General features: G+C 61.6%; 9 protein-coding genes across 9 annotated transcripts; 4 read left to right on the top strand and 5 right to left on the bottom strand.

Annotated features, from left to right (window-relative positions):
* Positions 1-96: 96 nt before the first annotated feature.
* Positions 97-2,167, bottom strand: Cops2 (COP9 signalosome complex subunit 2). Its single transcript, XM_062767744.1, has 11 exons — positions 1,986-2,167; positions 1,906-1,923; positions 1,765-1,852; positions 1,642-1,720; positions 1,502-1,604; positions 1,290-1,451; positions 1,095-1,245; positions 893-1,057; positions 464-846; positions 312-424; positions 97-262 (listed from the first exon to the last, which is right to left on the bottom strand). Exons 1-11 carry the CDS (start codon positions 2,010-2,012, stop codon positions 124-126), a joined length of 1,428 nt encoding a protein of 475 aa, XP_062623728.1. The 5' UTR covers positions 2,013-2,167; the 3' UTR covers positions 97-123.
* Positions 2,168-2,489: 322 nt separating this feature from the next.
* Positions 2,490-7,567, top strand: mip1 (Target of rapamycin complex 1 subunit mip1). Its single transcript, XM_062767743.1, has 6 exons — positions 2,490-3,090; positions 3,147-3,196; positions 3,249-3,393; positions 3,469-3,523; positions 3,561-7,052; positions 7,099-7,567. The coding sequence occupies exons 1-6, from the start codon at positions 2,685-2,687 to the stop codon at positions 7,418-7,420; spliced, it is 4,470 nt and encodes a 1,489-aa protein (XP_062623727.1). The 5' UTR covers positions 2,490-2,684; the 3' UTR covers positions 7,421-7,567.
* A 40-nt stretch (positions 7,568-7,607) lies between these two features.
* Positions 7,608-9,844, bottom strand: LOC62_01G001257 (uncharacterized protein). The gene is made up of 7 exons (XM_062767742.1): positions 9,689-9,844; positions 9,622-9,651; positions 9,489-9,576; positions 9,341-9,451; positions 8,994-9,301; positions 7,990-8,959; positions 7,608-7,953 (listed from the first exon to the last, which is right to left on the bottom strand). The coding sequence occupies exons 1-7, from the start codon at positions 9,740-9,742 to the stop codon at positions 7,640-7,642; spliced, it is 1,875 nt and encodes a 624-aa protein (XP_062623726.1). The 5' UTR covers positions 9,743-9,844; the 3' UTR covers positions 7,608-7,639.
* Positions 9,845-10,114: 270 nt separating this feature from the next.
* On the top strand, positions 10,115-10,499 carry LOC62_01G001256 (uncharacterized protein; the record flags this gene model as incomplete). Its single annotated transcript, XM_062767741.1, has 3 exons — positions 10,115-10,180; positions 10,224-10,327; positions 10,367-10,499. The coding sequence occupies 3 exons, from the start codon at positions 10,115-10,117 to the stop codon at positions 10,497-10,499; spliced, it is 303 nt and encodes a 100-aa protein (XP_062623725.1).
* A 17-nt stretch (positions 10,500-10,516) lies between these two features.
* Positions 10,517-11,968, bottom strand: mvd (Diphosphomevalonate decarboxylase). The gene is made up of 3 exons (XM_062767740.1): positions 11,863-11,968; positions 11,531-11,777; positions 10,517-11,455 (listed from the first exon to the last, which is right to left on the bottom strand). The coding sequence occupies exons 1-3, from the start codon at positions 11,910-11,912 to the stop codon at positions 10,550-10,552; spliced, it is 1,203 nt and encodes a 400-aa protein (XP_062623724.1). The 5' UTR covers positions 11,913-11,968; the 3' UTR covers positions 10,517-10,549.
* Positions 11,969-12,178: 210 nt separating this feature from the next.
* Positions 12,179-13,288, bottom strand: CSU1 (E3 ubiquitin-protein ligase CSU1; the record flags this gene model as incomplete). Its single annotated transcript, XM_062767739.1, has 3 exons — positions 12,179-12,280; positions 12,324-13,241; positions 13,276-13,288. The coding sequence occupies 3 exons, from the start codon at positions 13,286-13,288 to the stop codon at positions 12,216-12,218; spliced, it is 996 nt and encodes a 331-aa protein (XP_062623723.1). The 3' UTR covers positions 12,179-12,215.
* Positions 13,289-14,198: 910 nt separating this feature from the next.
* On the top strand, positions 14,199-15,621 carry LOC62_01G001253 (uncharacterized protein; the record flags this gene model as incomplete). Its single annotated transcript, XM_062767738.1, has 2 exons — positions 14,199-14,760; positions 14,796-15,621. The coding sequence occupies exons 1-2, from the start codon at positions 14,450-14,452 to the stop codon at positions 15,619-15,621; spliced, it is 1,137 nt and encodes a 378-aa protein (XP_062623722.1). The 5' UTR covers positions 14,199-14,449.
* Positions 15,622-16,167: 546 nt separating this feature from the next.
* On the top strand, positions 16,168-17,784 carry SPBC1683.03c_6 (putative MFS-type transporterc; the record flags this gene model as incomplete). Its single annotated transcript, XM_062767737.1, has 2 exons — positions 16,168-16,681; positions 16,718-17,784. 2 exons carry the CDS (start codon positions 16,168-16,170, stop codon positions 17,782-17,784), a joined length of 1,581 nt encoding a protein of 526 aa, XP_062623721.1.
* A 165-nt stretch (positions 17,785-17,949) lies between these two features.
* Positions 17,950-23,117, bottom strand: ski3 (Superkiller protein 3). The gene is given in 10 exon segments (XM_062767736.1): positions 17,950-18,506; positions 18,550-20,279; positions 20,323-21,440; positions 21,462-21,581; positions 21,618-21,961; positions 21,999-22,453; positions 22,489-22,564; positions 22,579-22,739; positions 22,788-22,845; positions 22,929-23,117. The coding sequence occupies 10 exon segments, from the start codon at positions 23,063-23,065 to the stop codon at positions 17,981-17,983; spliced, it is 4,725 nt and encodes a 1,574-aa protein (XP_062623720.1). The 5' UTR covers positions 23,066-23,117; the 3' UTR covers positions 17,950-17,980.
* Between the last annotated feature and the right edge of the window lie 128 nt (positions 23,118-23,245).

Below are 23,245 nucleotides of genomic sequence, written 5' to 3'. Positions count from 1 at the left end.
GCCTGCCTGCACCCTGGCTACTGGGTGCCCTTGGCTCTCGATGATCAAAGAATATCTATCATACATGCGTCACGTCGTCATAATCTTGTACTTACTGCTGCTGCTGCTGCCTATCTACAACCCTCATGCAAAGCTCTCCATGCCACTGACCCAGCTGCGAGCATCGCGCGACAGCTTGTCCTTGACAATGCGGTTCGACAGCGTTCCAAGCTCTCCAGCCAGGTGATACAGGGCAAGGTACCGCGCGTCCGCTTCGGCGTGGCTGTGCTCGTGTCAGTTTGCGGGCCAGGGTTCAAACCCGCGAAACTCACAATCGGTCAAGCACAACGATTCCATTAGCCTGGTCAATCTTGCCCTTGATACGGCCGTCCAGAATGAGCGACACGACGAGATTCTCAACATCACTTGTGGAGATGCTGAGTGTCTACCATTGTCAGCTAAATGCCTGGGGGACGGAGCTCACGTCGGCAAGGAAGTCAAGCTTCAGGCGCGTGTACGGCTTGATGATGTCAACAATGTACTGCGTTCGCAGTGACCGCAGCAGGTCGTCGATAAAGAACCGAATGAACGGGTCCGAGGTGATGGTCGCCTTGTTGGCCGATAGGATCTTCTCAGCCTGCTTCACATCGCGAGCCTGGTACGCCGCCACCAGCGAGGTCATGGCCACGATCTGCGGGTCATTCTTGTACGGCTTTGTCTCCTGCGAGTCGAAGGGGTTGATCTCACTGCCCATGAGCATGTGGGTGAGGACCAGGTACTTGAGGACCTGGATACGCTGCGGCGAGCCGGCCTCGTCGTACTTGCCAAACGACTCGAACAAGTCGGTTGATGCCTTGTCCCAGGCCTCTGAATAGATGTCAGAGAGGTCTTCACGAAGCGGCGCGTTACGCACTCTCCATCATCCACATCTTGCCACCACACTCGCGAATGACACCCATGATGCGTGGGTGGGGGATGGCGTTCTTGACCTTCATCGCCGCGTTGTAAATCTCCTTGAGCTTACGCGACTCTTTCAGGTCAGAGTACATCTGAATCTCAATGGCGTAGAGCTCGAGCACTGAGTAGGTCAGCATTGCTCCGCCGTCGTCACCTACACAGAGACCCCTTGGTCTGGTCATCAGAGGCAGAGGTGTTTCCTGGAGCGCATGCAGCATGCAGGGACTGGAGGATCGGAGTCAATCTGGCGTATTCTTTGCGGTCAAGCCACAGCTTGGCGAGCTTCAAGTTGGACTTGGTTGACAGACGCTGGGGAGGGTCAGCATTGCAACGCGGTTCTCCGCTCAACCCACCTCGTTCTTGGCCTCCTCACATGCTACACGTGTAGCCTCGTAGAACGCCTCAAGGGTGTCGAGAGGGACTTTGGGCGAGATTGCAGCGTGCTTGCCCTCTCCTCCAACATAATCCAGAATGTTGTTGATCGACTTGTCTGCGTAGTTTCTCGTCACGGCACTCTGGTTCTCTGTGAGCTCGGTGGCACGGATGCAGCTACCGGCGTACTCACCTTGGTGTAAGCCAACAGCTCGCGGTATGTCTTGATTGCCTCCTCGGGCCGATGGAGTTGGAGATAGTTGAGCTTGGTCATCTGCTTGAGTGACTTGAAGCCCCTGGTCGTCAGCCTCCGTCCGCTGCCCTTCTCCTCACCATTCCCCCTTTTCTGGTTCGTCCTCCACAATGGTGCGGAACGCCTTCAATGCTGCCTCGGCATCATCCTCCTTGAGCGCTGAAGCGGTTAGTGTCTGCCGCAACAGACCACTGGCTACTCACACTTGGCTTTGTAGTACTGGTTCTCGACGTCTCCTCCATCGTCATCCATGACATCGTCGTCGTCATCGTCAAACTCAAAGTCATACTCCTATTGCCGGTGGTTAGTCGTACCAAAGATAAGGCTGGTTGCAGCGTGCTCACCTCATCGTCGGCGGCATCCTGTGAAGGAAGGAAGGTCAGCTTCGCCTTGCCTTTGGCTTGGGCTGTCCCACGCGACCCACCTCCATCATGAACTCGTCGTCGGACATGTTGGCCTAGTTTTGGAGTTGTGTGTGCAGTGTGGTGAAAGGTTGTCCGTCTAGAGCTGCAGGTATGCTGAGGACGGGTATCGTCTGTCTGTTTGCTCTAAACTCGAACAAAGCGGGTGGTGAGAAGTATCGTGCGCCAATGATTGTAGTCGTTGTGCGACGTCGAGTACAGTGACGCCGAGGGAAGGCAACGACAACGATGACGGCAGGGGAGGGAATGGAACGCGCCCAGTCACCCAGGATGGAATCCAACCACGTGACTTTGATTCCGTTTGTCCACCCACCACCCATCGGCGACTGGTATGCGGGGTAGGGGACGAGCGAGGTCGGGTTCCGCCTGGACGGACGTCACTGGTCACTGGCGGCGCCCACCATCAACCACCACCACCACCACCACTCGACTTGCCCAAACGCGCGACCACCCACTGCCAATCTATCAGCAGCCCCACCTTGCCTCTCAACCTTGCCATTCAACAACCAACCCTCTCTCTACACACACTCACATTCATCTCACTATCAGGACATTATAATCACCTCAATCACCTCGCAGCGACTGGTTCATATGGCACTGCACTCGCATTGCTACAACGAGTATCTTTAATCGCACTCGACACATTCAACTTGTAATCTCACCCCCTCCCACCCTCCTTTAGGCGGCCGCCGCTCACGACAATGGCGGTCACCCAACCTCCTTCCCTCCCTTACATTCGGGACGAAGCTTCGACATCTCAGCAACTTTCGGCCTACCCCAGCTACCCTGCCCACGAGGAATACGAGGCAGAGCGCGATCTCGGAGATCACCTAGAGGAAGAGGATGCTGAACAAGTTGCCGCAACCCAGTATTGGTCAACCAAGCGTCACTCGAGTCGCCAGGGCAAGTCCAAGACGGACGAGGAGACGGCCCTCCCTTGGAGATTGCGATCGAGGCTCAAGACGGTCAACGGTGGCCTATTCCTATGCCTGAACATTGGCGTCGACCCACCCGACATCGTCAAGACCAACCCGGCGGCCAAGACCGAGTGCTGGATTGACCCCACAAGCCTGCCATCCAACAAGGCGATTGACGCTATTGGGAGAAGTGAGTAGTTATCCACCACCGACCGAGACTGCGCATCTCGGCTAACAGGAATCCAGGCCTCCAGCAGCAGTTTGAGACACTGAATCCCAAAGTGCGGTACAAACCTGTGAGTCTGAGTGACACCCAGTTCCTAGTGCCGCGCGCTTACACTTCCTTAGGCCCAGGACCCTGCAATTGAGGAGACGAAGAAAGTCTGTGTCGGCCTTCGCAAGAATGCGCGTGACGAACGGACCTTGTTCTACTACAACGGACACGGCGTACCAAAGCCGACATCTGGCGGTGAAATCTGGGTGTTCAACAAGAGTGAGTTGGGCAAGGCGGAGGTGACTGGGTGCCGTTGGGTGGAGCAATGATTTGGGTTGGTGCTGACCGCTATAGGCTACACTCAGTATATCCCTGTCAGTCTAGTTGACCTGCAGGAATGGCTGGGAAGGTGAGTGGCAAGACGGCCATAGTTGCTAACGGCGCAGCCCCTGTATTTACGTCTGGGAGTGCTCTGGTGCTGGGAGTATCATCACCAACTTCAAGCAGAGTGCGCGTCGGCGAGACGAGGAGATCCGGCAGGCAAACGCCGCGTCAAACGGTGGCGTAAACCATGACCTCCCAGGCTCGCTCTTCTCCGAGTCGATCCACCTCGCGCCTTGTTCGGCAAACCAGGTCTTGCCCATGTCGCCCGACCTTCCGGCAGACCTCTTCACCTGTTGCCTTACTTCGCCAATCGAGACTGCCCTTCGCTTCTTTGTCCAGCAAGACCCGCTGAAACGTAACATCCACAGCAGTAGCGATGACCCCCGATCTCGGCTGAACGTGGACATGGTGATGAAGATCCCTGGTGATCTCAAGGATCGCCGCACGCCTCTTGGTGAACTCCAGTGGATTTTCACAGCCGTTACCGACACCATTGCATGGTTGTCGTTCCCTCGCGAGACGTTTATGCGCCTGTTCCGACAGGATTTGTTGGTGGCAGCCTTGTTCCGCAACTACCTCCTGGCGCAGCGCATCATGACGACGTACCACTGCACGCCTATCTCGCACCCCGAGCTTCCATCGACACACAATCACCCCCTGTGGGACTCTTGGGACCTCGCTGTGGACGCCTGCCTGGCCCAGCTCCCCGACCTCCTCGATCAAGAGGCTGCGCGCGAAGCGGCACCCCAGCTGGCAATCCCACCACTGGTCTACAAGCCATCATCCTTCTTTGCCCAGCACTTACAGGCATTTGAAGTGTGGCTCGACCGTGGTGGTGGCTCGGTCAACAACAATCTGGCCAAGCAGATTGTGCGCAAGGAGCCTGAGCAGCTACCCATTGTGCTCCAGGTCCTGTTGTCGCAAGCTCATCGCCTGCGAGCGCTCATCCTACTATCGCAATTCGTCGACCTCGGCCCATGGGCTGTGAACATGGCGCTCTCTATTGGCATCTTCCCCTATGTCCAGAAGCTGCTCCAGTCACCAGCAGCCGAGCTCAAGCCGGTGCTCATCTTCATCTGGGCTCGCATTCTCGCTGTGGACAAGTCCTGCCAGATGGACCTTCTCAAGGAGAACGGCTACAACTACTTTGCCCAGATCTTGGCGCCGTACCCCGTCTCTGGCCAGCCCCTGGTGATTCCAAATGCCAACGAGCACCGTGCGATGTGCGCGTTTATCCTCGCCATGTTGTGCCGCAACTTCCGGGCCGGACAAACCGCTTGCCTGTCTTACAACGTCTTCGACCACTGTCTGGCAAGGCTACAGGAAGACGACTGGCTATTGCGCGCGTGGTGTCTCCTCTGCATCGCGCAGATGTGGGCCGACAACGACGAGGGCAAGGCGCTGGGCATCTCCCACGGCCGCCAGGAGATTATGATGCAGGCTCTGCACAACACGGCCGCGGAGGTTCGAGCGGCTGCACTGTACGCATTCGGTACCTTCCTTGGCGCGTCCAGTGCCCCCATCAACTCGGCGGAGCCGCGCGGCGGTGGCGGCATGGGTGCTCAGATCAGCATGGCCGAGCATGAGCAGCTCGAGCTGGAAGCCGGTCTCGCGTACGCCTGTATGATGGCGGTCAAGGAAGACGCTAGCCCCATGGTTCGCAAGGAGCTCGTTGTCGTCATTTCTTGTGTCGTCCGCGAGTGGCGCGGCTGGTTTGTCGCGGCAGCATGGTGTTACTACGAACAGGAGGCCGCACTCGAGCACTCGGACGCCGGATCCGATGACGAGCCGGACATTGTCCAGGAGGCTCTCGAGGCTTGGGTTTCAAGCGAAGACCTCTCGCCAGAGGCTCACCAGGTCAATCTTACCCTTCTTAGCTCCTTCAAGACGCTGTTTGAAACGCTCATGGACTTGTCGGTTGACCCTCATCCCGAGGTTGCCGGTACCGCATCAACTGTGGTCGACTACATCGTCGCTCTTCTGTTGGACTCCTCGTTCAACCGTGTTCCCGACACCGCGCTCAAGGGTCTCAACCGACCCAAGGTTGGTGCCCGATTCGCGCAGGCATCACAAGCGGAGCCCCCACGATCGCCATCGAACAGCACCCACTTAGCCAAGTCGGACGGCCTGTCACCTGTTAATGGCGGCTTGAAACGCAACACCTCGTTTGGTGGTGCCCTTCGAAGCTTAGCATCGTTAACTGGCCTTCTTCCAGCCGAAATCCCAGAGGAAACTCAGGCCCCGGTCGAGACAGTGACGCGCACAGATGTGGAGCAATCCCAATACGGAGCACAGTTCTACAAATCGCCCTACCCAGACTCGACACACCAGAGAGTGCTCCCAGACGGGGTTGCCCGCGGCGGAGTTCTGGGCACCCGTGTTCGCCACCAGGTCGACCCCACTGCTGTGACGGCTGTGTCGGTTATCGAAGCCCTGGTGGAGGAGGATATGGAGCGCCTCCGACAGCGCCGACTCCGTGGTACCCAGGCCGGTGGCGACGCCGATGGCAGACTAGCGAACAATGGTCTGTCTCGTCCCAACGATCTTGGCCTCGGCATGGTCGCCGCCGAGGTCAAGGATGATGTCGTACCGCTCCGCAGTGGTTTCTTCGACTGGGCCGTCGAGTACTTCCGCGAACCACAGATGAAGAAGCCCGACACGGATGAGCCTGGAAGTGTCAGCTACAACCAGCAAGCGTGGCGACACAGCCGCAACGAGATGCAGATCCAGCGCTCAAGAGTCAACGAGGACCATGCCGCCCACCACCGCTGGGACACGGATGCAGGAACAATCCACAACGACGCCTGGCCGCTTCAGCTTGCCTTCCACAGCCATGAGCCCCTTCTGGCCGTCACCGACGACGAGGACAAGATCTGTATCTGGGACTGGACAACACGGACCAAGATCAACAAGTTCAGCAACCACAACCTACGGGGTAGCAGCATCTCTAGCGTGCACTTCATCAACGAGACTGCGTCGTCTCTAATGCTCACCGCGTCTACTGAGGGCAGCATTAGAGTGTGGCGTGACTACGATATCCCTGGCGAGACCAACCTGGCCACGACATTCCGAGCCGTTTCAGACATCTTCCCCGTGGGCCACCACAGCGGAGTCTTGACCTCATGGGAGCAGCGTCGTGGTCACTTGCTTGTTGGAGGCGACATGCGTGTCATTCGTCTTTGGGACGCCCACGTGGAACGCCATGTGCGCGATATTCCAACACAGGCTGGCGCCAACCTGACCGCCATTGCTGCCGACGAGCCTGACGGCAACGTCTTTGTTGCGGGCTTTGGTGACGGTGTCGTTCGCCTCTTTGATAAGCGTATCGATGACGCTGCCGCAACCGCCATCCGTACTTGGCGCCAGCACCACACGTGGATCCAGTCGGTGCACATCCAGCACCGAGGCTACCGTGAGGTCGTGACTGGAAGCATGAACGGCGAGGTGCGCATCTGGGACAGCCGTGTGCCGGACACGCCGCTGTACGAGCACAACGTCCAGCCCCAGGGCCTCCAGGCGCTCGCCGTTCACTCTGGCGCGCCCGTGTTTGCAACGTAAGCGGCCGATTACCCTCACAATTCTGCCACTAACACACCACAGCACATCTGCTCCAACACCACACTCCACGCGCCAGCGTCTCGTCGTGCAGGGCTTTGCGACGCCCGAGAAGCCCAAGCGTCTCTCCGCCATCGACATTGCCCTGGCACCCACCACGTATCAGGCCCACCAACACTCGCGCGCCAGCTTCATGCCGAGCGCCGCGAGCCTCGTCTTCCACCCCGTCGAGATGGTTCTCGCGGCCAGTGGCTACGACTCGTCGGGCAATGTGCGGCTCTTCAAGTGCCGCACGCCCGAGGGGCCGCTGATTGAAAACGGAACATATGGAGCTAATGGCACTGCCAACGGCTACCGCTACAACTAAACCGCCTCCTTGTTTGTGAAAAGCTTGTCTGGGCCGGACAAGCCTGTCTCGTCGTGAGTTGTATGCAAGAAGAGCATTATGCCCGCATTAGATATCCCCCAAAAGACCCCGTCTACAGTCGTATCGAAGTCGTAAACTACAAGGGCAACCTTGCTATGCAATTCATGTTGGAACAGATGCAACTATGGGGTGTGTATGTGTGTGTGGGGAGGTAGGTAGCTATGCCGAGCGGCAGATGTCGGTGAGGGCCTGGGCAATTGGGGTGGGGAAGCGGAACGCGGTGAGTGTCGTGCCAAAGCGACCCGCGATGCGCGTAACGCCGTCGTCAAACGTGTCGACAATCTTGGCAATGTCCGCCCGGACGTCGGCGTCGCCATCGGGGGCGATCTTGCCCGCGGGGCCCAGCAGCTCCTTCTCGAGGGCGAGGGCGGCCATGCGGAACCGGACGAACGCCTCCAGGGCGGAGGGGAGCACAGCCTGGGTGTAGCCGTACGTGTCTTCGTCTGCCGACGCGACGGCGAGGGTAGTGAGGGCTGGGAAGTTAGTTCTACTCGGCAGGCAAAACTCACTGTCGACAATGCGCGCGAGGACATCGAGGTCAGGCACAGCGGCGGCGACGGAGCGGCTGGCCCACTCTTTGCCAACCCATGCAGTGAAGCCACCGTTCGCAAGCTTACCGGCGCGGATAATGGGCCCAATAAACGGCGCAGCCACGGCCCACTCCTCTGCCTCGTGAATCGGCTTCTCGACGCGCTTGACGACCGCCACCTCGGCGTTCTCGACCGCGTGCGCCGCGGCAAGCACCGGCGCGGGGGTGGGGCGTGCGGTGCCCTCCAGCACGGTGCCAACAATGGCCTTGAGGCCGGTGCGCTTGGGCGCGGGCTTGAAGATGTCCCCGGTCTTGATTGCGACTGAGTGTGCATCCGGCGCGGACGGCGCGTGCACCTGTGCCTTGGCCTTGGCCTTCGGCGCCGCGCCGCGGTTTGCGAGCACCTCGTAGTTCTTGCCGAGCTGGATGAGGAGGACCTTGAAGATGAGGTGGATCTGGGCGGGGCGGGCAACGTCGGCGAAGATTGCAGTGCGCTGGGCCTTGTTGTGCGCGAGGCGCTGAAGCTCGATGAGCGTGTGGTGCACGTAGAACTTGTTCTTCGAGTCGAGCGCTGTCAGGAGGTACTTCTCAGGCGAGAACGGGGACTTGGCCGTGAAGGAGGCAAAGTTGAGCGGCTGGGTCAGGTAGTCGTTGAGCACTGCGAGGGCAGGCTTGATGGCCACGATAGCCGTGGTCTCAAGGATGAAGAGGTGCCAGCCGAGCGTCCATGTCACGTTGGACTTCTTTGCAAAGTTGATGACGAAGGGGCGGATGATGGGAATGTGGGTGACGGCCCAGCGCCACGCCCAGCGGCGGAAGGAGAAGTAGATGACCGAGTACAAGAAGCTCACGAAGGCTGCGAGACTAATGTCATGAACGAGGGCAGAGTCGGACCTGAAGCCAGTGAGGCAGGCGACGAGCGAGCGGCGGACAGCCTCGGGGAAACGGAGCTGGGGTCAGCGCGCTACAGGAGATCTTACTCACTCTAGTCCTGGGCCAGCGTGGGCCGAGCTGAGTTGCAAACACGTCGCGCAGGCCGATGCTGAAAAAGAAAACGACGGTGCCAGAGACGAGGAACCACAGTCGCTCGTTGCCGTGCCACTTGTATCGCCCCGCCGGCGTGAACCAGCCGAGCGCGACTTCGGGGGAGCGGGCCGTCAGTGTGAAGCCGTACGAGAGGGCGAAGACGATGCCGAAGACGACGTATGCGGCCAGGAGGCCGACCACGCGCGGGGTGAAGGTTCCAAAGACGAGGGCAGCGCGGGATGGCTTGGCCGGCAAGGTAGGGGGAGCTGCACGTCAGCTCTGGCGATCCGCTTTGTTCAGCTCACAAGTGATCCACGACCTCCGCACCCGCAACAGGACGTGCGTGCCGAACAGGTACGTCACAGGCCCAGCGACGAACAGGGTGCCGAGCGCCGAGAGGAGCGTGTAGCCACATCCTGCGGCGGTCAGCGAGTTGTCTTCCAGCGCACGCACTGGCTCCCATGGGGACGAGGAAGAGGGCGAGCGATGTGAGGACGGCGGCGCGGACGCTGAGGCCGACCCAGCGGGTCGCGAGGAATTTCTGCGTCGTCAGCTTGAGGCCTCACACTAATCCGCAGCTGCTCACTCTGTAGTGCGCATCTATTCTGACGAGAGGCTGTGGGGTGAGCTCTGGCTACGGAGGACAAGCTCACAGGAACAGGCGGCTTGGCCTTGGCCGGCGCGAGCGGCGCCAGAGTCGCCATCATGTACAGCTGTGTCGTCGGCGAGTGAGCAGCAACAGCAGCAGCAGTGTTGGCGGCGTGCGTTGCCGGCGAGGACGATGTGCAGAGATGTGGAAAGGTTGATGGAGTCGAGTGTTTGATGGCGAAATGTGGAGGCGGTCGATGTTTTGTTCACCAGCTCACCAGTGGTGGTGCAACTTCGCCGCGTGGCTTCTTCGTGGCGTGGCGCTGGCAGTGGCACTGACACCCATTCCTCGAGACTTTACACTTTGGGCATTCCCTCGTCGCTCTATTGTCTCGCCATCGCACAAAGGAATCGCGTACAATGCATCTGGGGATACTTAAGCAGGCGTGCGTCGCCACTGCTTCTTCCCGTTGCCCCTCCCTCAAAGAAACATGTCCGGCATCTCCAAGGAAGACCTCGGCGCCGTGTTCGCCCAGATCGAGACCCTCGTCAAGGCGGTGTGTAGCAGCATCATCGCTGGCCCGGCTGACGGTGTTGCAGAACGGCCTCTCGGGCCCCCAGTACTTCCTCCTCGGTATCGAGCTCCGCGACGGGCTCCTCCAGCTCGGCGCGCGCCTCTTCCCCGAGCTCACCCCCGAGAAAATGTAGGTAGTGTACGTGGTCGGGCTCATTGACGCATACAGCCAGGCGCTCGCTGCCGCCGGTGCTGCGGGTGTCCCGCCCCCGGCTGCTGCTGCTGCTGCTGCTCCTGCCCCGCGTGCCTCGGCGCCGCAGTTCATCCCCCCGTCCTTTGAGATCCCGAGGAACCAGCTCTAAGGCCGGCCCGGGCCCGTCTAGTCGAATAATGCATTATGCACGGTATATATCTATGCAAGGGTCTTGGGGATGCCGTCGGGGCCGAGGAGCGACTCCTCGGGGCCGAGGCGGCGGGGGCCGTCGCCCACCTTGGTGTGGATGAGCTGCTTGACGGCGCCCTTGGGCCATCCGCCGGCAGGGACGACGGCCTCGTTGAAGCCGGCAGGAAGGGCGGCGGCAGTGCCGACCTTGAAGGGGTCGGGGAAGGCCTCAGCCTGAGGGAAGTACTTGTTCACGGCGGCGACGACAGTGGGGATGTTGGCCTCGGGCGCGTAGATGACGGCGTTGGGTCCAGCGTCGAAGGTGTACGCGGCAAGGAGGTGGCCGGTGGCCTCGACGTGAGCACGGTTCAGCTCCTCAACGAGGGCGATGACGCCGCGGGACACGTCGTTGAGGTAGAAGATGGGGGGTTGGGTGTCGAGGCAGACGGCGTGGAACTGGTTCGAGTCGGCAATGGTGATCTTGGCAAACTCGTCAAAGTCCTTGTCGAGGATCGCCTTGGAGATGTCGGCCATGCGCTGGGGCACGACCTTGAGACGGGCCTGGAGGAGGGGCGAGGTCTGGACAGTCTGCTGCATGCCGGCGGTCGACGACGTGCCCTTCTTGGCGTCCGAGACGACACAGATGACGGCGTGGAGGTCGGGCCAGTGCTCACGGGGAGCGACCTCGACAGCGAGCGAGTCGGAGCCGTCGGCCTGCACGCCCTCCTGCCAAGCGACGTAGCCGCCGAAGAGGGAGCGGCAGGCCGAGCCGGAGCCCTGACGCGCAATGCGCGACAGGTCCGAGGCGTTCTGGGGGAGCTCGTACAGCTGAGCAAGGGACGCGACGAGGGCAGCGAGGCCCGACGCCGACGACGCGAGGCCAGCAGCCGTGGGGAAGTTGTTGTACGAGGCGATGCGGAGGGGGAAGGTGGAGATCTGGCGGTGAGTCAGTGGTGGCGTTCACGTGGCGGCCGAGACACGGCCTTGCTGTCCCGGTCCGCTTCTACCCACCTTGGGCTTGGCCGCGTCCTTGGCCTCCTCGGCCGCCCGCCAGCCGCGCAGCTCCTTGATGCAGGTCCACAACCGTCCGCCCTCCTTGATGCTCTCCTCCTTGCCGTTGAGCCAGAGGCGGTCACCGGCCTCGAACGAGGCGTCGGCACGCGACGTCGTCGTGCTGCGCAGGTGGTCCTGGTCGAGCGTGACCGACAGCGACGAGTTGGTCGGGAGGATGAGCTTGGTGTCGCGCTTGCCCCAGTACCTGTGGGGAGGGTTAGAAAACGGGGCCTATGTGGAGGAGGGAGGCAGGGGAGCGCCAGCTCAGCTCGCTGCGCGCTGCGGCTCACTTGATCACGGCAATGTTGACCGGCGCGGTGGCAGTAGCTTCGTAGACCATTTTTGCGAGGTGTGATGCGGACGAGGTTTGGGTCTGCGCGATGGAAAAAGAAAAACAAAAGACGCGGCGGTGGTCCAAGACACGGCCAACGCGAAACGCGACATGGCACGATTGAACACACTGTAGATCCAGGCACGGGGTGGTGACCATGAGGGTGGCATAGGGCCACGTGGCGAGCTTGATGGGGAGGCAGATGTCAGGCTGACTTCAAGTGCGAAGGTGAGCCGACCCATGCAATCCCTCCCCCAAACATGCTACGCCGCTGTGCATGTTTGCTACACTATGCATGTCTAAGTCTACACCTTAAACCCTGAATGCGACTGTCGCCTTCTTGACTTCTGCGCCGCCGGCGGCCGCGAAGCCGGTACCTGGGTTTGTTAGCGGCGTCGCGTAAACCACCACCACACTCACCCTCCTTGCCGAGCGGGAGCATGCCAGCCGCCTCGACCACGGCGTCGCAGACGGGGCACGCTTTCGCCGGCGCGACGACAGTCTCAGCGCACGTCTTGCACACGACGTGTCCGCAGACGGCCGGCGCCTCCTTCTCCTTCTTGTCCTTCTTGCCGTCGACCTTCTTCTTCTTCTTCGCCGGCTCGTCTCCACCTCCCCCAGGCTCACGGGAGGACAACAGTACGCCACCGGAGGAATTCGTCAGCTCCTTGGCGCAGGAGGGACAGTGGGGCTTGTCGCTGCCGCCTGGGTAGTTGAGGATGACGGGCAGCAGGCTCTTCCTGCTGAACGGGTGTGGCGCCGTGCCGACGCTGCACAGGGGCTGCAGCTTGATCGCCTTCAGGGGGCCAAGCGGAGCTTCGGGAGTCAGACTCGGCAGCCAGAAGGCCGCGATCTTGGCCTTGCGCGCCTCGGACTCCTCGGCCTCGATGGCCGCCGCGGCCTTTTCCTCCGCCTCGAGCTGGCGGCGCTCAATCTCCCCTGCGAGGTCGGTACTCGTTGCTGTGCTCGCTGCTGTGCTGCCTGCCTTGCGAACAGATCCCAGCCCCATGCCCTTCTCAAAGTCGGTGACGACACGCGCGCGCGCCGCCTCGCGTGCGTCGGACCGCCGCCGGGCATCGTCGGCCTCCCAGCGCTCGAGCTCGCGCCGTTGTGCGTCGATGCCCGCTTTTTGTGTGATGAGGGAGCTAAGTGCACACTCGCGGCAGTAGATGTGCGCCTGGGAGCACGCGACGGGGTCGGTTACCCGCACGAGGCAGAGGTTGCAGTGGTCGAGCGGCTTGAAGCTGTCCCTGCCCAGCCTGCGCGCCGCACCCGCCTGCCGCAGGAGAGAGCGCTCGTAGTGCGTTAGGTTGGCCTGGGTCGTGTTGTTTTTGGCGTCTGCGTGTCAGTGGGAACGTGGTGGGAGACATACGTGATCGGACCATGGTGTTGATGACTGAGGGAGATGAGTTCTGTTGTTGCCGATGTAAGACCAGATGGAAAGCGGAAATGGAAAGTTCTGCCACGTGCTCGGCGCGTGGTATGACGTCATGGTATCAGGCTTGCTCCTCTTGTGATGTGTGCAGTTGCAGGCGAGATGGAACATGAACAGCTTGCTCGACTGCAACCAACAAGCACCACGACACAACGAGCCACTACGGGATGCCAGGTTGACAGGCCACGCCACGGGATGCACCAGCGACCCGGCCCAAGAACCGCACAACTCGCTCACGACAGAAGGACGAAAAGGCCTCACCAGCGCCGGCCGGCCGACCGGCGATCACGACCGAGACGATCAAGTGCGCGGCGTCATCTCTTCATTTTCTTATCAGATACTCCTCACCACACCACACACCACCATGGCGAACCCTTCCCCGCCGCTATCGCCTCCGTCGCCGCCACGCCGAGCCCCAAGTCGGCCAGTGCACACCTGTGCACGGTGCCAGCGGCTCAAGATCCGGTGCGACCACGCATCGCCGTGCGGGGCGTGTGTGCGCGCCGCTGCGGATTGCGTTTACGGCGATGTCTCTGGGCTCAACGAAAGGGAGAAGCGAAGCGGCGCGGACGATGATGATCCCGCCGCCGCTGCACCACCGCCGAGAAAACGCGCTGTCCTCGTCTGTACCCGCTGCAAGCAGCTCAAGTTCCGCTGCGATCGGCAGCAGCCTTGCGCTGCGTGCGTGCGAGGCAAGGTGCCCGACGGGTGCGTGTACACTTCTCGTCCTCGGCCCGAGGTACCTCCTGCCGCTGCTGCTGTAACGGCACTGGCACAGGCACCGCCGACGTTCGACGCCGCGACGGAAGGCGACACGCCGACGACGCCGAAGCCTGGCGCGATCGACACGCGCCTCGAGGCGATCCAGCACCGGCTGGAAAACCTCACCGTCGGGAGGAGCTACTCACGGAACTGTGTGCTCCTGTCCGATGCGCTCGACGACCTTGCCGCCCAGTTCCCTCCCGCGGAAGTGTGCGAGCGCTGGCTGCGGTCCTTCTTCGCGTACGACACGCTGCAGCGGCACATCCCGAAAGAGTACTTTGTCGCAAGGGTAGACGAGGTACTCGCCCGCGTGCCGGTCGTAGAGGACCGGGACGCTCCGCTGCTGGCTATGCTTGCTGCTGCGCTGCAGGTTGGACGGGCGTCTAGCGGCGAGGGGACGGACCTCATTCCGCTCATGGACCAGCTGCTGCGCTACTGCGAGCGCCATGGGCTGTACACCGCCGACTTTGTGCACGCGCACCTGCTTGCCATTGACACGCAGATGCTCGGCGGCGGGTCGCCGTTCGGCGCTTGGCTTGCCGCTGGAAAGGCGCACCACGCTGCCTTACTGGTGGGCGTGCATCTCGACCGCACGGGCGAGACACTCTTCGAGCAGGAGATGCGCCGCCGGCTCTGGTGGAACATCAAGCTTGCACGGCAGTGAGTGGAACCGTAGCTCTGGCCACTAACAGCAGTACCCTCGCGGCCCGACTCCAGATCCACGTACCGCTTCTTGACCCTGACGTTCCCCGCCCGCTCGTGATATCCGACGCGCAGCTCCAGAGCGAGGACCTGCTGGAGACGATCAGCGTGCCAGAATGGGCGGCTATCGACGCGCGGATATCCTTTGTCAACGTGATCGCGGCCCGTGTCATCGCACTGGCGCAGGACACCCCCATCCTTGACCGATTTGCAGAGTGCCAGCGCCTGCTGGACGACTACCAGTTCACCCTGCCCGCGTCCCTGCGGCTCGAGAGCGCGACCAAAACCCTGCCGTGGGGGTACGCACAGGCATGCATCGCCGCGATTGCGACACAGGAGGCCATGCTTGGCGTCTATCGCCCGTTCTTCGCAGACGCCAACACAGGCGCCATGGCGCTCGCGCTTGGCGTGGACGCGGCACACCGGCTCATCGCCACGTCCCAGCTCCTCGCCAGCTTCCTCATGTTCGAGTGGGTCGACAACGCGGCCTCGACGCTGTGGAGCGGCGCAGCGAGCGTGTTCGCCGCCGGCACGGTGCTCGTGTATGCCCTTCTTGGCGGCAGCGGGGACCGGGACAAGCACCTCGTCGCGCTGGATACCGCCATCGGCGTGCTCAGGTCGCACACCGCCGCGCCTTCCGCGCCCAGCGCCAACGCCAAGGCGTTCGCCACGCTCGAGACACTCGCCCGTGCCATTCGCGAGGGGCGCGCCGTCGACAGCGGCGCGGTGATCGACCCGTTCTCGGGGCAGAGCGTGGTCTTGCCTCCGCCGGCGACCTTTGAGTGGGATACGCTGTTTAGTCTGTTCCCTGCGGCGTGAGCGCGGAAGGAGTTTGTATCGCAATGCACTATTCTCGATCTGTATCATCTGCTATGCGGGGTAGCCGAAGTTGCGCCCGTATGCACCAAAGGGTTGTCACCGTGCTGCTTACTGTGGTGGCTGCGAGCAGTGGTGCACATGTACAAGAGCCAGCCCGACCCAAGTAGCCGAGATACACACACCATCGCCGAGCACCAGCGATCCTGGCGGACCGGAGAAGCTTAGCAACGACGTGGTATGCAGTGTAAGGCAAGGTGGCACCCGCCGCGGGCACAGAACGGCGATATGACCAAACTGCTCAGCATCGCCGGCATCGCCGGCATCGCCGGTCGGCCGTGCCGCCGCCGACTGGTACGCCGAGATGGTGTATCATGCGCCGTTTTTCGTGTTACTCTGCACTCTGCCCGCCGCGAATGTGTCGCAGAGGACGGTGGGGGGGGGGGGTGCTGTACATAAATGCGAGGTGGGGGCTGACACCATGCGATAGATATCTCTTATCAGATTATCCTCACCACCCCCGCCATTGCCACAGCTCCAACCGCCACCATGGCCCCCACACCACCCGCCACCATGACCACCGGTGGCCCCCACGAGGACGACACGGCGCGCAAGCCCAAGCTCGAGGCCACGATGCCCAAGGAACCAGTCGACGAAGACACGTCCGACGCCACTCCCGCCACATCCACCCTGGCCACCCTCCGCCCGCTGCACAAGTCGTTCCTCCTCTTCTGCTTCTGCCTCTCAATGTTCATCGACGGGGCGGGCGTCGGCGCGGCCTTTTTGATGACCGCGCCGATCGCGCACGAGCTCAACATTGGCCTGTCGAACCAGGCGTGGATTCTCGCCTCGTACTCGCTCAGCTTTGCCTGTGCACTCCTTTTTGCCGGGCGGCTGGCCGACCTGTACTCTCCCAATGTGGTGTACACTGTCGGCCTGTTCGGGCTCGGCGTGCTGTCCCTCGTCATCTCGTTCATGCGCGACCAGTACTCGTTCTTCATCCTGCGAGCGGTCTCGGGGCTGCTCGCGGTGCTTACTATCCCGTCAAGCATCAACATGATCGGTGGGTGGGGAGGAGAGATAGAGCTGACACCTTCAGTCCAGATGTACCCCGACCCGCTTGAACAGGCCAAGAAGCTCGCCCTGTTCGGCCTCGCGGCAGCCCTCGCCAACGTGTTCGCCTTCATCCTCGCCGGCGTGTTCATGCTCGCCTCGTGGCGGTGGTACTTCCGCTTCGTGGCCATTGTCGTTGTGCCATTCTCCATCGCGACGTGGTTCATGATCCCGCGCACCGAGGCCGTCGCGGGCGGCCTGCGCGGCGGCGAGAAGTGGAAACGCATGGACCTCGGCGGCGTGTTCATGATGTTCGCCATGGTCATCCTCTTCATCCTTGCGTTTACCCAGGGCCCAGTCGACGGCTGGGACAAGCCCATCTTCATCGCACCGCTCGTCGTGTCCATTGTCCTGCTCCCCGTGTTCTTGTGGTGGGAGCAGCGCCTCCCCGTCGGCTACGCCCTCCTCCCGCACGGTATCTGGAAATTCCCCAACATCTTCCCCCTCATGCTCATGGCCTCGGCGCCATTTTTGTGGTTCGCAACGTACCAGCTCCGCCTGGCCACGTGGCTCCAAGAGTCGTTGCACAACTCGCCCATCCTCACCGCCGCCAAGATCCTTCCCATGGGCGCCGCGAGCGTCGTCGTCGGCCTCTTCACTCAGCCATTCCCGTGGCTCATTACGCGGCCAAAGTACGTTCAGCCCGCCGCTGCGTCACTCGTGTTCGCCGGCACGATGCTCATCGCCTTCTCCAACGGCGGCGCCGGACGTGACTTCTGGCGCTGGATCCTACCGTCTGAGATCATCGGTGTCGTTGGAGGCATGGTCATCTTCGTCGGCATGACCACCAACATCACCCAGGCATTCCCACTCGAGTTTGCCGGCGTCGGCGGCAGCTTTGCCCAGGTTATCCTGCAGATCTCGGGCGTGGTCGGTATCGCTGTCCAGACGGCCCTGCTCACCACCGGCACCGACCCTCTCACGGACTGGACTGGGAGCAGGAACGGCTACTTCTTCAGCGGCGGATACGTCATGCTCTGTGGCCTTGTCTTTTTGCTTTGGTACAAGGAGGACAAGGTCAAGGTCGAGGTCAAGGACGTTCCGCCGGTGTAAGCTCGCGCGACTTGTCGTGATCATTCCCGCCATCAGCTCGTTGCGAGGCCACTAGAATTGTGCTACAGTTAGATGTTAGAAACATAGACAAGCGTCATGCCCTCCGATTAGCTGAATGATGACGATGGCCTGATTTCTTGCTTCGAATATTATTGCAAAGCTAGTCTGGATTTGATGTATGCTCTGTACTCTTGACTTACTCAGCCGCACCCACCTCCCCAGCCACTTCCTGCACAGCACGCTTGGCCCACGCGAGCGACTCCCATGCCGCGGTGTCCCAGGGCGCGAGGAGGACCGCCTTCTGCAGCTCAACCGTGTCTTCCTCGCCATCGAGTGTGTTGGTAATGCCACGGAGGCGGGTCGCTTCAACAGCGTCGGGAACTGCAGCTTCGCGCACACCGCGGAGTAAGGCCTTGGCCTCTTGAATCTTCCCAGACCCAATGTACCCGATCGCGAGGCGGTTGCGCGGCCCAGCGGCACCGGGGTTGAGCATTGCAGCCTCCTCCAGTGCACCTACAGCCACCTCCTGGTCGATGTTGATGATGGCGTTGGCGAACTGTACCATGTCCGCAGTGCCCTCGGGGTCTTGTGCCAGTCTGCGGGCGGCAGGCGCAGAGTTGAGCTCGGCAGTGGCCGCCTCGACGAGGTCGGGATCACCAGACGCCAGGCCAACAGCGCCAAGCGCCGCCACAACCTTGATACTCGGGTCAGGGTGCTCGAGACTGGAATGTCAGCTGCCACTCCTGTCGATTAGGCACTCACCACTCCATCAGATGCGCCTTGGCCGCGTCACGCGCATCCTCGCCGCCGACGCTCCACAACGTGCGCGCAAGGAGCACGACCAACTCGTCAGTCACTGCTGGGTCATTCTTCGCGGCGTCCAGGGCCGACTGGAACGACTCGAGGCTCTTGTCCATGTCACCAAGCCAGAAGTGCGCAAGAGCGCTTCCAAGACGAGCCTGCACGGTGAGGCCAACGACCTGGGGATCTGCGCTGCCCTCGGCCAGCTCCGCACAGTTGGTGAACGCTGTCAACGCCGGGAGGTAGCGCCCAGCAGCAAGGTCGATGCGACCGAGGTTGCACAGCGCAATGGCGTACTGTGATTCGACCTCAGCCGACTCAGAGGTCTCAAACTCCTCCTCGAGGAGAGTCGCGGCCGTCTCAAGCGCATCCGCAGCGATGTCCGCCAGGCCGAGGCGCTCGCAGACCAGGGCGTACAGATGCTTCGCGGCAACGTCGCGAGGGTGCGAGTGAGTGTAGCGACGCAGGGCGAACGCAGGCTGCTGCAGCGGGCGGGTGTCGCGCTGACCGGGGGCGAGGAAGCGGCTGAACGAACCAACCGCAAGGGCGAGATCGGCTTCCAGGAGGGAGCCGGCGGAAAGCGTAACGGCATGCGCAAAGAGCCCGGTCGCCTGGTGCCGCTCGCCATCGCGCTCGGCCAGCAGGCCCTGTCCAAACCACGCGCGAGCATAGTCGGGATCGAGGGTCTGTGACTTGAGGAAGCACTCATTCGCAAGCTCGCGGTCGTCGAGCGAAAGGTAGAGGTAGCCGAGGTTGGTCCACACCACAGGGTCCTTGGCGTAGCACTCGAGCGAGACTACGAAGCAGTGCTGGGCGAGCTGCTTGCCTGCCGCAGAGCAGATGACACCGAGGGCGTTCCACAGCCGCTCGTCGCCGGCATCGCGCTCGAGGGCTAGACGAATAGCCGAGACGGCAGCCTTAGTGGCAGCGGTACGCTCGTCCGCAACCAGAGTGTTCACTGCGAGCTCGTGCAGGGCACACGCAAGGTCGTAGAGCGAAGAGTTGGCGACGCGGATCTCATTCTTGAGCAGGTGGACGCGGTATGCCATGGCGAACACGGCCGCCTTGGCAGTGTACTGCGGCCCAGCAGCCGTTTGAAGGAGGTTCGAGGCATGGCCGAGCCCCGCGACGGCCGAGCGGCGGTCCTCATCGTCGGCGACGAGGTGCTCCAGGACTGGCTGGAGGACAACAGCACTCTTCTCCATCTCAGCGGGGTCCGCCTCGTGCTCGGCCAGCTGAAGGCAGGCGTCGCCAATCAGCTTCCATCCCCACGGGCGGTGGGCACGGGCAGCGGCCAGAACGGTGAGAGCATACTCGATAGCAGCGTAGTACGCAGCTCTCGAGCGCTCGCGGAAGCCACCAGCGGCGGCACGGCGACCAAGAGCGAGCGTTGCCTCGGCCAGGGCAGCAGTCACACCGACCTCGGAGCCGTGGGTCTCCGCGTCGACAGCCTCGAAGGCCTCGATCGCAGCGTCGTACGCGCCAAGCTGGACGTGCACCTCTCCAATGTGGTAGCGGGCCATCCACATGGTAGGGTCGAGGTCTAAGGCGTGTTCGAGCGCCTTGAGGCCAGCAAGGTGGCGGCCAGACTTGACATACGCGTCGCCAAGCATGCGCCACATGCCGGCGTCGTCGGGCTCAGCACGGAGAGCAATCTGGTACGCCTCGATAGCCTTGTAGTAGTTCTTGTAGTGCTGGCGGGTTAGCATCCAATAGGACGGAGGTCCGGAAACCCACCATTTCGGTCGAGCCGAGAGCCTTCCACGCCCACCCGTTCTTAGGTGCAAAACGGCCAGTGGGATTGACAACGGCGCCACCGGCGACGCCTTCGACACCTCCCTCTCCCTCCATAACGCGCGTGGCAATGGCACGAACCTGTGCCCACTCATCCTCGTCGGCATAGCCGTACGCAAGGCGACGGGCAGCATCGGCCTCTGTGGCGTCGAGCTCGAATGCCTTCTGGAAGCACTTGAGGGCACGCTCAGTATCGGGCGGCGAGTGCGCCTCGGCATAGCAGATGCCGAGGGCGGTGTACGACGCCGCGAAAGAGGCATCGGCACGGAGCGAAGCCATGAACCACTGTTCGGCGTTCTTGCGGCTCTCGTCGTCTCCGATCATCCACTCAGTGCGACCAAGGCGCCACCAAGCTCTGGCTCGGGGGTACGCCTCGTCGTTCTTGCCCTCTTGCTCCTTGCGAGTGTCGCGGATCTCGACGACGCTTTCTAAGACGTCCCTACCCTCCTCGAGCTTTCCTTCGTTGACAAGACACCAGCCGAGCTCCTCACGAGCAGCAACCATCTCCTTGTCGTCACCACCCTGGTCGAGCAGAGTCTGGAACTCTGCGCGAGCACCCTCCCAGTCTTGAGCCGTCTCTTTGATCTGGCCGACAGCGAAGCGTGCCTCGTAATCGCCAGGCGAGTTTTTGAGAACGCCGTCGAGGAGTCGAGTCGCACGATTGTGGTGTTTGGGAGGGTAGTACGGCACCAGTGCGACGCCAAGGGCAGCATCCAGCGAAGCCCATGTGTTGGACAGCGAAATGCCACGGACGTTCTCCACATCCTTGACAACCTTGCGGCCCTGCTCGGCGTACGCAATAGCGTTGACCCAGTCATCGTCCGTGATGGCAACGCGTGCCATCACGCGTTGAGCGAAGATGGACTGCTTGAGGCGGGCAAGGAGCTTGGTCATGGAGGCAATAAGCTCCTCGCGCTCTTCCTCGTCCACATCCTCGGGCAGCTCGCCTTTCTGCCCCGCCATACGGCGTTGCTTGCGGCGTGCACGCGCGTTGGTCTTGAGCTTGTGCCCACGGCGTCCCTTGTGCTTGTTCTTCTCCTCGCCGTGCTCTTTGGCCGCGGCTTCAGGCGGCGTCTCCGCACCATCGTCATCGGGCTTCGGAAGAGGCAGCTTGAACAGACGGCAGTAATCGTCAATAAAGTCGGTCAGAGTGGACTCGGGGAAGGTGTTGGCAAACTTGTGAAGAAGGTCGATGTCGTAGACTAGTAGTCAGCCTCTCTCCTCTCCCTCTCACTCACAGATTGTGGGCTCGTCGCGACCGTCCAGCACCCATGTCCATGCCTCCTCCGCGGTTCCACCAACACCAAGGAGAACAAAGCCGTCGGCAAGACCATCAGCGCGCTGACGTGCTTCCTCCTTGGTCACAGTGGTGACAGGTTCGTCTTCAAAGAGCGGGAGTACCGGGAGTCCTGTCGCGGTAGGCTTACGCTCGGGCGAGGGGTCCTTCGACGCAGGCCTGCCACCAACGATCATTGATGGCTTAGGAGGTAGCTTGGCGCTGGCAGGCGGAGCAATCTTGGCACCTTGCTTGGTGTCGGTCTTGGCTGACGCTTTCGAGGCCGGCTTGGCCTTCTCCGGGGGTCTTGGCTGTCAGCAAACGCGACTCAACTTGCACTCACTGTATCACTTCGACCAGCCTCTTCCAGTACTGGAACTCCTGAACCTCGACGTCACGACGCACCGCCTCGTCGACCGAGGGGTGGGCAGCAACATCACGGAGGAGCGAAAGCAGGGTGGAGCCGAGGGGGCCGCCGAGGACCTCGGCGTCGACGCGGCGACGTACGTCGCGCTCTGTGCCAGCTCCAAGTCGCAGGCGCCCCGCCTTGACCTTCTGCTCAGTGACAGAGTGAATCTGCGCCTGCGTCCTGAGGAGGAGGAGAAGCACTAGCGTCAAGGAGCCAGCCAAGTGGTGGACATGGGGTAAGGGCTTGGGAAGCTTGACGGGAGGAGCATTGGCTGGAGCAGGGTAGGTCGGCACAGCGAGGGGGACGTATGTGCCCGCTGGGATCAGGCTCGACATGATCAGCGGCACAATGGGGGACGAGGGCACCAGGAGGCCGAGGGTCGACCAGAGCTGCGTGTCAGGATGAGCAGTTTGGGGGCACTTACTGCCTCCTCCGGACCATGCTTCTGGCGGAACTCGACAACCTCTTGGAATGCAGCAGTGAGCTTCTCGGTATCACGCCTGGGGGTCAGTACATTGAAATAACAGCGGATACTTGCGCATCATAGGCTGTCTGGACGGCCGTCTCGAGCAACCGCGCGAGGTCCTCCCATTTCTGCTGACTCGTGTAGAGCTTCTTGAGGCCAGGCGTGGCCAACGGGTGTCCAGGCTGGAGCTTGAGTGCTTGAATGTAGGACTGCGAATGGTTAGCAGTCTCATCTGACGTCAATGCCGCAGAACCCACCTTCTCCGCCTCATCGGTGCGTTCCAAGTGGGTGAGTGCGAGGGCACGGTAGGCCAAGCTGCATTGATTTGTTTAGTGTGCTGCGCCTCACGGCGAGTGTTTCCAAGAGGTGTTGTTGCTCTACCGACGCGCGTTACTTACACTGTTGGCGCCTCGGGATCCTTTTCGCCAAGCTGCTTGAGCAGCTGCGTAGACTCGTAGAGTGCACCCTCGTTCTCGCCATCGGAGAGCTTGGCACGGATACCCTTTATGGCCTTTTTCGTTGCCGCTGATGTCATGGTCGCTGCGTATACTTTGCTACGCTTGTGAGGAGCGTAGGGGAAGATAGGCAGGCGACGTGGGCTGGTATGTGGGCGTGTTGATAGCCGTGGGGGTATGAGGGGGGGGGGAGGGAGGAAGAAGAAGAAGGAAGGAGGGAAGGTGGGTGGGTCTCGAGAGTTTGTGTGCCAGTGGAGATG

This window comes from Vanrija pseudolonga, chromosome 1, assembly GCF_020906515.1.
Source record: "Vanrija pseudolonga chromosome 1, complete sequence".
NCBI lineage: Eukaryota > Fungi > Basidiomycota > Tremellomycetes > Trichosporonales > Trichosporonaceae > Vanrija > Vanrija pseudolonga.
The sequence above is the reverse complement of the archived record's forward strand: the minus strand, read 5'-3'. Positions and strand labels throughout refer to the sequence as shown.